General features: G+C 47.7%; 1 protein-coding gene across 1 annotated transcript in view; it reads left to right on the forward strand.

Annotated features, from left to right (window-relative positions):
- The first annotated feature begins 392 nt into the window (after window positions 1-392).
- Window positions 393-12,387, forward strand: part of FA2H (fatty acid 2-hydroxylase) — a 46,047-nt gene continuing 34,052 nt past the window's right edge. Inside the window, exon 1 of the mRNA XM_036346614.1 lies at window positions 393-816. Within this exon, the coding sequence (XP_036202507.1) occupies window positions 547-816 (270 nt within the window). The 5' untranslated portion in view covers window positions 393-546. The remainder of the gene's footprint in view (window positions 817-12,387) is intronic.

Below are 12,387 nucleotides of genomic sequence, written 5' to 3' on the forward strand. Positions count from 1 at the left end.
GGCATCTCATAAATTTTGCGCCGGATGCCAGTGCCTCACTCGCCTTTCTCTATCTAGCCTTCGCCCTGACTCCGGCCTCCCCGCCCCGTCCCGGAGCCCGAGGATGGAAAACTGCAATTTTCTCCCAGAGAGCAACAGCAGAAGAGTTATCCCAGCGGCGGTCAGGCCACCGAGAACGTCCGTCCAGTCACCGGAGACAGGAAGACTTGCGCCGTCTGTAGGTGCCCGCCCCTTGGCTCTCCTCCTGCGACGGGACACACCTGGCGGGCGCGCCCTCTACCTGCGCGCAGGGCCACGGGGCAGGCGGCCGGCAGCGCCGGGCCCGCCCCGCTCGGGTCTAAGGCTTCCTGCGGGCCAATGAGGACGGGGGCCCCTCTGGTTCGGGCCGTGTCCCACGGACTGGCCAATGGGAGCGCGACATGCAAATGAGCAGGTGCGGTGGCGGCCGGCCGGTCAGGGCGTCCGCGGCTCGGGGCATGTTAGAGGCGCGCTGGCGGCCGCCGAGCAGACGCCCGGGCTTCGAGCTGCGAGCTCCGGTCTCCCGCCATGGTCCCCGCTCCGCCCCCCGCCGCCTCCTTCTCACCCGCCGAGGTCCAGCAGCGCCTGGCGGCCGGCGCTTGCTGGGTCCGCTGCGGGGCTCGCCTCTACGACCTCACCGGCTTCTTGCGGCAGCACCCGGGGGGCGAGCAGCTGCTGCGGGCGCGGGCCGGCCAGGATGTTAGCAACGACCTGGACGGGCCTCCGCACCGGCACTCGGCCAACGCGCGCCGCTGGCTCGAGCAGTACTACGTGGGCGAGCTGCAAGGAGACCCCCAGGTACGGCGGGGCCCGGGGTCACAGACCCCTCCCCCCTCGTCTGTCCTCCCCCAACTCTCCGCTCCCGGCCAGCAAGCCCCGTTCACCTGCCCTCTCGGAGGACTCAAGGTGACAACCTCCGCCCTCACCTCTGCTTCTCCTCCCTTCTCTCCAGCAAGCAAGTCAATGCCCCTGACCTCCTCGCCAGGAGTTTGCCCTTCCTCTCCAGCTCTAAAACCCTGACCCTCTTCCATCTGCTGCTTCCCCACCACCCAATGACCCCCGCCTTCCTATCTGTTCTTCCCGCAGCCTCTGCCATCTGACAGTTTGGACCACCTTTTCTCAGCCACTCGTCTGCCCAGTCTTTCCTTCCTATTCCCTTATTGGCCTCTCCCTGTTTGCAGCTGCTCTTTATTTCTGTTTGAATAATAGCTTCCAAGCTTACCTGTTCTCCCTTCCCCATCTCACCCGACTCCTGCTCCTAAACTGCACAGATTAGCTACCCTTCTCAGCTAGTCGGGATTCCCTGGTGCTGCCCCAGTCTTGCTCTAGGCCTCCTCTGGGTGGGTGGAAAGGTCAGAGCAGTGGCTTGGGCGGACTGTGTCCTCCCACCCCTCAAACTTCCCTTCATTCCTTGTCTTGCCTACTGGTTTGGGTGTTCAAAAGGGTGAAATGAAAGGGCTAAGCCAGTTTGCTGGGGAGAAGGGATTAGCTCTTTGCGCTGCATGCTGCTGTGCAGTACAGGTTCGTGGTGGTAATTAAGCTTCTAAGTGAGCCTGGAGTAGGTTTTATTATTCCCATTTTAGGATGCGGAAACTGAGGCTTCAGGTGGCTCTGTAATTTATCCAAGGCCAAATAGCTAGGTATCTGATTCCAAAAAGTGTATCTGATTCCAAAATTGATACTGCCTCCATTCCAGGGCTCCAGGCAGGCTCAGGCCAGAGGTCAAGCTGATCCCCTGGGCCTTCTCCAGGCCTGGCTGTAGGACTGGTGACATCATGCTTAGACCACCGTGCTTGGGCATAGAGCAGTAGTTGTTCCCTCCTTCTAGCTCTTGCTTTCAGGATGGCCCCAGCAAGTGCTTTTAGATCTTTGGATGAAAGGACTTGCCTCTCACCGTTCCAGGTGGCTCCTCACTGAGCCATGTTGCCTAATTTTTCAATCATCTATTCACTCACTCACTCACTTGATCCCTTAATAGTTGGCAGCACTGAGTGAGGCACTGGGGAGGCACCAATGGGTAAAACCAATACCAGTCTTTGTGGAGCTAACAGGCTAATGAGCAGGGGGAGGGATGTACTAATTGCACAGTGATTATTTAATTATCTGATGCGAGCAGATAATGAATCTGGAGGGGAGGGGTTCAAGGAGAGCTTTCTTGAGAAAGTGACATTTACACTGAGAGGTGAAGTGTGATGGGAAAAGCATTCCAGCCAGAGGGAACAGCACATGTGAAGGCTCTGAAGGGTAAGGCCTTGGCATAGTCAAGGGACAGAAATAAAATTAATGTGACTAAAGCTGATGGGCAAGGAGATAGAAGTGGGAGGAGGCCAGAGATCAGCTGGAGCCACATTCTTCTAGGCTGCGGTCTTGGAACTTGATTCTAATAACAATGAGAAGCCAGGGAAGGGATTCAAGCATGGGCGTGGCATGGTCAGATTTGCATCTTTGGAAGAGCACCCTGGCTGCAGTGCCAGAAGAAATGGAGGGAGCCCAAGTAGTGTGAGGAGACCAGGCAGGGGGCTGCTGCACAGCCCGAGGTGAGAGGTCGTGGTCGCTGCCACTGTGGAGGCTGTGACTGAAGGGAGAGGGGGTTTGAATTTGGGAGATTTCATAGGTACAGTGCCAGGAGTTGGCATTCTGCAGTGGGAGCCCAATTTAATCTTGGAAGTTGATGTTTAGTGCCAGGTCATGCTGAAGGGGCAGATGGTTTAGCCATAGATATCACTAAACCTGAGTGCAGGAAATGAGAGGTTGGAACCAGAGGACTAGAGGCTTCTAGGCTTGTGATGGCACGTGGGAGCCACCCTACGTCGTAGCTGTGTCTACAAACAGGCGCCTTAGGGTGCGGCTTCTCCTCCCTGTACCATCTTGAGCATCACTCCTGGCCAGCTGCCCTAGACGGCTCCACCTTCCAGCTCTGCTGACTTGATTTTGCTTTGCTTTGCAACCCTCAGGGGTTGCACTCAGAGAATACTGAGACCAAATTTGTTTCCTACCCCTGCACTTGGCCTCGAAAGCCTCACTGTGACCACGTTGCAGGCATCCTTATATCTGCCCCAACCTGAGGATGTGGGAAGGAAACTAAAAGATAACAACACACAAACCTGTGGCCCAAACTTGACCAACAGCCATGCTCACCCAGTACTCTAGTTGCTGTCAGCTTCTGTTACAGATGTCTATTCTAGAAACTAGTATAGGGTTGTCTTTAAATTGAGGGAGAGAGGTAATTCGAGGAGAAATCTTTCAGGGAGAATCCCTCTTCTCAAGGCCTGAATGGAGACAAGACATTTCTATTCTTCTGTTTAGCGAAGCCCTTCTAGCAACCTCCTTGCCTTCTACACCTCCCTTCGCTCCTTCTGCTGGACCAGGAGGTGAGAGCCCAGCTCCTGTAATGTGAGGACCAAGAGGGGTGTGGATGGGGAAGGGGAGCGTCATGAACCCACTCTGTTGTTTGGGGCTCATTGCTGCCCCTCTAGAGGTCTTTGGGGGGAAGCTTCCTGGAGCTCTATGAAATCTCCAGGGAGAAGGCCTGGCCCCATTGGTTTCCCCTGTTCCCTACTTTGCCACACCCATCTGTGTACACACTTACACACACATTCACACTCACACGAAGGCGCACACACAAAACAAGTCAAACTCGTTTGAGCCAGCATACTGTGGGGATGAGACAAGGTCTGCTGTTGTCTTGACCTTGGACTGGAGAAAGCGAAGCTGCCCACCATGAGCAAGTGAGAGTCCCTCTTCTCACCTTGGCCTTCAAGGGCCAGTAGGGTGTTTTCCCAACTGAAGCTCACGTTGTTAGTGGGGCATGAAGTTCATTTATTGAGCTGAAACAGGCATTTAAAAAAAAAAAAAAAGAAAGAAAGAAAGAGGAAAGGAAAAAACTTTAGGTCCAAACCTCTCAAGACCATATGCACTGTTTCCCAGATTTGAGTCAGCCATGAAGCACGGTTCCCATTTTTTCTGAATTGGCATACCACTTGAACTGTTTATTCTATTTAACATTTATCAGTAACTAGACCAGCCGTGGGCAAACTACGGCCCGCAGGCCGGATCCGGCCCGTTTGAAATGAATAAAACTAAAAAAAAAAAAAAGACCGTACCCTTTTATGTAATGATGTTTACTTTGAGTTTATATTAGTTCACACAAACACTCCATCCATGCTTTTGTTCCGGCCCTCCGGTCCAGTTTAAGAACCCATTGTGGCCCTCGAGTCAAAAAGTTTGCCCACCCCTGACCTAGACTCACCTTTTAGCTTACCATTTAGTCATTGTAGGCAATACCATCAGTGAAATCACAGTTTTTACGCACTTTAAAATAAATATTGACCTATTAAAATAAGAAACGCTTGTCCTCGCCCTAACCGGTTTAGCTCAGTGGATAGAGCGTCGGCCTGCAGACTGACAGGTCCCGGGTTCAATTCCGGTCAAGGGCATGTACCTTGGTTGCGGGCACATCCCCGGTGGGAGGTGTGCAGGAGGCAGCTGATGGATGTTTCTCTCCTATCGATGTTTCTAACTCTCTATCCCTCTCCCTTCCTCTCTGTAAAAAAATCAATAAAATATATTAAAAAAAAAAAGAAAAAAGAAATGCTTGTCCTCATACCCCTCTAAAATCATCTTGGGCACCATCAGTGGAGTATATATCACACTTTGGAAAATCTGGAGCAGAGCTTTTTTTAAAAGTATTTTTTGAATTTCAGAGAGGAAGGAAGAGGGAGAGAGAGATACTAACATCAATGAGGACAGAGAATCATTGATTGGCTGCCTCTTGCACACTCCCCACTGGGGATCGAGCCCACAACCCGGGCATGTGCCCTTGACCGGAATCGAACCTGGGACCCTTTAGTCCACAGGTCGATGCTCTATCCACTGAGCCAAACCAGCTAGGGCTGGAGCAGAGCTTCTTAAACCTGATGTTTGTGGATCATTTCCTGACATTGATGAAAGAGATGGAGTTGTGTTTAAGAAGGCACAGGTTGTGCATTTTTCTGGTGAGAGAGCTACAGCTTTCATCACAGTCCAGCCAGAATCCTTCCCTCACCAGAAGCTGGCCCCCAAGAGGATAGTGCCTGGGAAAGGGCGTCTCACACTTCCCCATCTCACACACACCTGGAGCATCTTCCCCTGGGCAAACATCTGACCACACCCCAGATAAAGCCCTCTGTTGAGAAGACCCTGGAGGGAGGCCAGCCTCAGCTCCCCACCACTGCTGTTGGCTTCCCCATGATGTCTCTGAGTGCCATGGCCGAAGCCCACAGGGTGCATCCACCTCTGAGTGGCTGAGAAGTCCACATATTCTGCCAGGCTTTCGGGTCTGGCCATCCACAGCTTCAGGGCTTGAGTGACTACATGAGGATGGATGATAGGGAGGGGATCTAAGTGCAGGAAGACTCGGGGTTCCCACCCCACCCCAGGTTCCAGAACATCTTGAGCACAACCCAACTTGGAAAGCTTGTCTGAGCTGAGAATTCACTTTTCAAAAAATGAGGCTTGGGAACTTGCCAAACTGCCCCCACCTGTAGAGCACTGAGGACGTGAGAAGTCTGCTAATGGAAGGGGCTTGAGCTTTGCTTCACCTGGAAGAGGCCTTCTCCATTGAGCCTGCCTGGCCAATCAGCAATCGCCACCCTTTGGTACCTGCCAGGGACTTCTAAGCTCTGGCCTGCTGTGGTGCCAGGCGAGTCTTGTCTGGAGGACGAGCCTCGGGCCAGCGGGTAGAGCATCCAGGGACCCAGGTAAACACAGGCTTCAAGCGTGCTGCCTGGTGTCACCTCAGAATTCAGTGAAAAGGGGGCTTCGAGACCCAGATTGGGGGGAAGATCAGAAATTAGGATTCTCTGAGGGCAATAAAAAGAAACAAACAAGAATCCCAGAAATACCCGAGAGTTGTTATCTTTGGGAACATTCCAAGGAAAAAACCCAAATTGATACCTGAGCAGCACCCATCATCTTCCCTTCCTGTGTTTTTTTTTTTCTTAAGACACACACTCATCGTTGTCCACATGCTGTCTTCATTCACTTAGCCAGTGGTTCTCAACCTTGTCTGCACATTAGAATCACCTGGGAATCTTTTTAAAATCCTGATTTCTGGGCCTCATCCTCTGGAAATTCTGTTTCTTTGTTATGGGGTGGGGCCACAACATTAGCAACAAAGAAACAGAATTGCCGGAGGACGAGGACCAGAAATCAGGATTTTAAAAAGATTCCCAGGTGATTCCAATGTGCAGCCAAGGTTGAGAACCACTGACTTAGACAAACGGGTAACAAGCACCCTGTTCCTCTGAAACCTCTCTGGTGCTGAAAGCGCCCTTAGCAGGGTCATTAGGACCTTCACCTCACTAAACCTGGTAGCCAGTTCTCACCTTTTCTCACCTGGCCTGGCAGCAGCTCTTGGCATGATGGTCACTCCTTGATACACTTGCCTCTCTTGGCTGCTGGACACCACCCCCTTTTGATTTTGTGCCCGCACTAGTTTTCTGTCGCTGCTCTAACAAATTACCACAAACTCAGTGGCTTAACCCAAATGTGTTGTCTTACAGTTCTGGAGGTCAGAAGTCAAAAATGAGTTGGCAGGGCAGCCTTCCTTCTGGAGACTCTAGGGAAGAATCTGTGTTCTTGCCTTTTCCAGCTTTGAGAGGCTGCCCATTTTCCTTGGCTCATGGCCCCAGCCAGCAGTCGCATCACTGGGACCTCTCTGCTCTCCGACTCTGACTGTCCTGCCTCCATCTTTCAGTTTTAAGGACCTTCGTGGGTACACCGAGCCCACCCAGATAATCCAAGATAATCTCCCCATCTCAAGGTCCTCACCTTAATCACGCCTGCAAAGTCTCTTTCGCTATCTATGTGAAAGGCAACATATTCCCAGGTTCCGGGGACTGAGACACAGACTTGGGCGGGGTGCATCATTCCACCTGCCTCACGGCCGATACTCCTGCACATTACTCCTCAGTCGCCCTCACTGCTTTCTCTTGCTCTTCATTTCTAAGAAAAGTGCACAAAGCTAAGATGGAAGCACAGGGTGCATGCTCTGCTGTACAGCTTCTTTCACTTGATACTATGGGAGATCCTGTGGTTTCTTTACTCTTGACAGAAACAGTCTCCATTGCCTGTTCTGTCCTAGATAATTCACAGGCTATAGAAGGGGGGAATGGGGATAACTGGAAAGAGCAGAGCCCATGGGTTGGCCAGACCACATGCTGACCTTCGTGAGCCTTCTTAGCCTTCCCTCCAGGACATCTCTCCATTCCTTCCCTAGTTTGGTCAGAGCATCATTATGCTCATTGTGGCAGCAACCCCTTAGGTAGGTCTCTTCCTGCCAATGCCTCCTGCACCCCACTGCCTGTGAACTTTTCTAGAGAACTTGGTTATGTTACTGCAGTACTCCTAAGTCTTCAATGGCTCCCCATTGCCACATCCTGTAAGTTGAGTTGAAATGCTATTTCTTCCACAGATCCCTGCCTTACCTCTCCATCTAGAACTGGTTTTTCTCCTTCTCCCAAATTCTCATAGCACTTTACCTGTACCCACAATTATAGCGTTCATAATGTTCTTCCTCATTTATTGTATTTTCACTGTGTGTCTTATCTTCTCTATTAACATAAATTCCCGAAAGACTAGAATTGTCTGATTCATCTGGTTTTCTCTAGGACACACTAGCACACTGGTGCATGCCAACAGGAACTAATAAATGTTTGAATAAAAGAATTGCCGAAACCGGTTTGGCTCAGTGGATAGAGCGTCGGCCTGCGGACTGAAGGGTCCCAGGTTCGATTCCGGTCAAGGGCATGTACCTGGGTTGCGGGCACATCCCCAGTAGGGGATGTGCAGGAGGCAGCTGATCGATGTTTCTCTCTCATCGATGTTTCTAACTCTCTATCTCTCTCCCTTCCTCTCTGTAAAAAATCAATAAAATATATTAAAAAAAAAAAAAAGAACTAATGGGCTGCTTGGAAAACAGGTGTGTGCATGACTGAAAAGGAAAGTGGTAATATTGGCACACACAAGATACTTCAAGAAGTAAAATATAAAAGTATCTAGTTCCTTCTTCGTTAAAAGGGTTGGGAGTTGATGGAAAGGATGGGAGGCCGTCAATCGAGTCACTCATTTCTGCCTTTGCCCTCAGTTATTTGCCGTCAGAGAGAGAGTTGGCAAAACATCTTCCACACCAGGCTGCTGCAGTTTACTCCTGCCCATGGAGAAGGGTAGAAGTGAAGTTAACCAAAGAAAATACCAATCGAGAGCCCTCATTGCTCTCAGAGCTGTGACCAGCCCCCTTGTGGCTGTCCGCGGCTGGATGCAAAGTCAGGAGCCGGGTTGCCTGACTTCCTGCTCTCTTTACTCCTTCCTGTGTCTTTTCATGCGAATCTCTCTACAGCATGTAGTCTTAGAACAGACCAACCTTCTCCAGTTGCCACTCATCTAAGATGGGCAGAAGGCTTCTAATGTCCATTCTCCCCACCTGCTCTTGCTCACCAATGGAAAAAGAGCTTGGTCAGAAAAATAAAATTGGAAAACAACAAACTTGATGCTAGCAATACTTAGAAAGTTTAGCATTGAGAAATAGACAACTCAGACTCGGTATGTTTTGTCATGAAGCGTTGCCCCAAACATACTTATCCAAATACTTTGTTTTCTTACCTTGATAGTATATTGCCAGGTAGTTAAGTAGCAGTACCAGATAAGCAAATTCGGGGGAATTCGTTTTAATATATTTGAACTCCAATGCATACAGAATGTCTTAAAGTCCTATTATAGGAAAACTGATCGCCAGAAATCCTGTTGATGCAAAGCCATGTGACTACACACTTAGAGTGAATCACACAGTCTATACAGACTTGATTGATAATTGCCTAAGTGAATTAGTCATAATTTCTTCTTTATAAGGAATAGAATTTAAAAGGAGTAGAATTCTAGTTCTCTACATTTTTTTCTGTGGACAGTAGAACCTTATTTTAAAATGGAAAAGTTGGTTTTATTAATGTTTAATATGTATACATTGCTTATTATTGCATGATGCTCAGATTTCCCATTGGAAAATGGAATCAGTGAATGTAGGGATCTCTAGGAAGGGCTAGTTTTAGTTTCATAGATTCCAAATGTTAATAGTCTATAATAACCTACTTAGTCACTAATAAGTAGTCTTATGTAATAATCAAAGTCTATGAAATGGGCATCATTTATCCACAAAGATTAAAGGAAGACCTCAAATTTTAAAGTCAATTCAAGGCCCAACTTGGAGACTGGCTGCCACAGAGGAATGGGCTGATTAAATACAGCTTCCATGATCCTGTATCCATCACTGTAAACCAGGGAAAAGGCCAGACCAATTTGATTTAGTGCAGTGATGGCGAACCTATGACACGCGTGTCAGAGGTGACACCCGAACTCATTTTTTTGGTTGATTTTTCTTTGTTAAGTGGCATTTAAATATATAAAATAAATATCAAAAATATAAGTCTTTGCTTTACTATGGTTGCAAATATCAAAAAATTTCTATATGTGACTCGGCACCAGAGTTAAGTTAGGGTTTTTCAAAATGCTGGCACGCCGAGCTCAAAAGGTTCGCCATCACTGGTTTAGTGGTTGCTTTCTCTTGTCCCAGGCAAGACCCTTTCGTGCGCCCCACGTAATGACTTGTGTGGGTTGGAGACAGGGTGCCATAAAATATCCAGTTGTTCCTTGAACCTAAGTGGTAAAGTCCTTGACTCTCAAGATAAAAGGTCACTTAAAGTGAATCTGCTTTAAATAAAGACCAAAATGTTATAGAAAATGGGGCAGGGGGTTGGAAGAAGGAAATCGATGACCTTTAAAAAGGAAACTAAAACTTCTTTTTTGTTTTTATTTTACTGTGGCAGCAAAATTCAGATTACAATTGCACGCCAATTCATAAGTTGAGCAAATAATGAATCAAGTAGTGTTTTTGTGCACTTGTGGTTTTTCTGATAAAATTGTATAAAGCATAATGTGACATTCTCAACTTCTCATTGGCTATTCATAGCCTGATCATAAAGATTAGCAAGAGTAATCCAGCCGACATGGCTCCGTGGTTGAGTGTCTACCTATGAACCAGGAGGTCACAGTTCGATTCCTGGTCAGGGCACATGCCCTGGTTGGGGGCTCAATCCCCAGTAGGGGGCATGCAGGAGGCAGCTGATCAATAATTCTCTCTCATCATTGATGTTTCTCTCTCTCTCTCCCTCTCCCTTCTTGTCTGAAATCAATAAAAAAAAAATTTTTTTTTTTTTAAAGATGAGCAAGAGCAGTTAAGGCCTAAGGGTCTCTCTTAATCCTTTGATAAACAGGTCATTGTCTTTGAAGGCTCTCCTTGGTGACTGCCTGTATTTCCGTTTTAACTTTGCCAGATCCTTATTTGGCAATGAAGTTGTGAGTAAAACAGTTTTCTATAGCTCTCACTGACTTCAGAAAATTTTCTGTATTTTTGCATTGATTTTCAGTTGTACTTTACCGTTTGTTTGCATTTTGTTGCATTGATAGCAACCCCAACCATCACTTTGCCTCGGTGGACTGAGGGGACTTGTTTGAGTAGGAATGAATAGTTGCATGCGAAGGTGATTTTTGCTGTCCTTTGCAACTCAAATCTTAAAGGACTCAGATCCAAGAACACTTGGATGGCAATAAGCCCCGGACAACTAGTAGTAACACACCCAAGTTTGTATAGCCATTAACATTTTACAAGTATTTTCCCATATATTTCTATTTTGAACCCTTAAAGTAGGTGGGGTAGATGTCAGTTCTCCCATTTAATAGATGAGGAAAACAGTAGCTCTGGGAGATCCTGGAATTTGAGTCCCTGGGTGCCCACTATTTCCATTGCATACCCATTAGGGACGAATCTTAGGCATGAGATTAAACCATCAGGTCTTTTGCTTCTTGATTTATTATCACTCTTTACATATAAAGGATGTTTGTATATCCTTTTCCCCATCATATGTATCACTATCTGTCCTCCAGTTTTCATTTATCTTTTGACTTCTTTAATGTTTTTCCCTCCATGTAAACCTTTAAATTTTCCATGTAGAAAAAGATACCAAGCTTTATCATTCTTAGAACGACCACCTCTAGTTTAAGAATGTTATACATTAAAAACAAAATATTTTCATATACTAATAGTTTTATGCTTAATGTTTTATTGTTTGTTTTTGCTCAAGTGTTTTGCCTATCTATGATTTTTTTGGTATAAGGAACAAAATAGAGATTATTTTAGGTTTATATTTTTCCAAATGACCAACTGGTTATCCCAGTAGATTTATGAAATATTCTATTTTCCCCACTGATTTAAAAAACACACACCCCCCAAAACACTTTCTCACACATCAATCGTGCACAGATATATTTTGGTCTATTTTTGGACTCTACTCCTTCCCAATGAAATACTCATTTTTAAAAAATTAGGTTTCGGCCATTAGGTTTTTCTCCTGTTCTATTCCAGCCAGGATTCTGCTCCCATCTGCTGCGTGAGAGAAAGTAAAGGGCGGCACAGGAGCTGAGTGTCATTTCAGGGCCATGTTGCTGGCCTTGGGGAAACACAGAGAGTGACTTTCAGGGCTGAGGCTGCCTGCATGCCATGACCCTGCGGTCCTGTGGCTGGAACAGGGAGGAAGCAGCTCAGGGAAGCCCACGCAGGCGACAGGCCCCAGTCAGCACGCTCATGGGAGGGTCCGAAGTGGGTGTCCAAGCGGTCATGGAATGGTAGGGATTTCAGCCGGGAATGCGGGCATGGGGAGGGGTGAGGAGGGAACGTTTGGAAGCAGCCTTGCTGCTGGCACTCAGCATGCAGTGGGTCCTGTGTACCTTTCCTGCACTGTGTCCACAGCCTGTGATTGGAGGAGGGGCCTGCAGGTCAAGTTCTCTGTGTGTGTGAACAGCCGGAGGCTAAGAGAGCAGGGAAGCAGCCGTGTCTGCTAACAGGGAACCTGCCACCTCTCTTGCAAAGCCCTGCAAATCTCAAACTTCTTGTTCCTCTGGCCAAGGGAACTGCAAACTTATCCCCTCAGCTTCCTTTCATCATAATGGCATGAGCAGCTTATTAAAACAGATCCTTGAGACCTGCTGGCATGATGAAAATATCCTGCATCTTGATTTGGACATTGGCTATCAGGAAGCATAGAACTGTCAAAACTTATCAAACTATATACACTGGAGACTAGTAATTTTTCCCCCATCACGATTATCCCCTCGATGCCCAGATCCACTCCCAAACCCCCTCCACCCATGAAGACTGTAATTTTTTAAAATATATTTTATTGATATTTAACAGAAAGGAAGGGAGAGGGATAGAGAGTTAGAAACATCGATGAGAGAGAAACATCGATCAGCTGCCTCCTGCACACCTCCCACTGAGGATGT

The sequence above is a fragment of the Myotis myotis genome, unplaced genomic scaffold (genome assembly GCF_014108235.1).
Source record: "Myotis myotis isolate mMyoMyo1 unplaced genomic scaffold, mMyoMyo1.p scaffold_m19_p_19, whole genome shotgun sequence".
In the NCBI taxonomy this organism is placed as follows: domain Eukaryota; kingdom Metazoa; phylum Chordata; class Mammalia; order Chiroptera; family Vespertilionidae; genus Myotis; species Myotis myotis.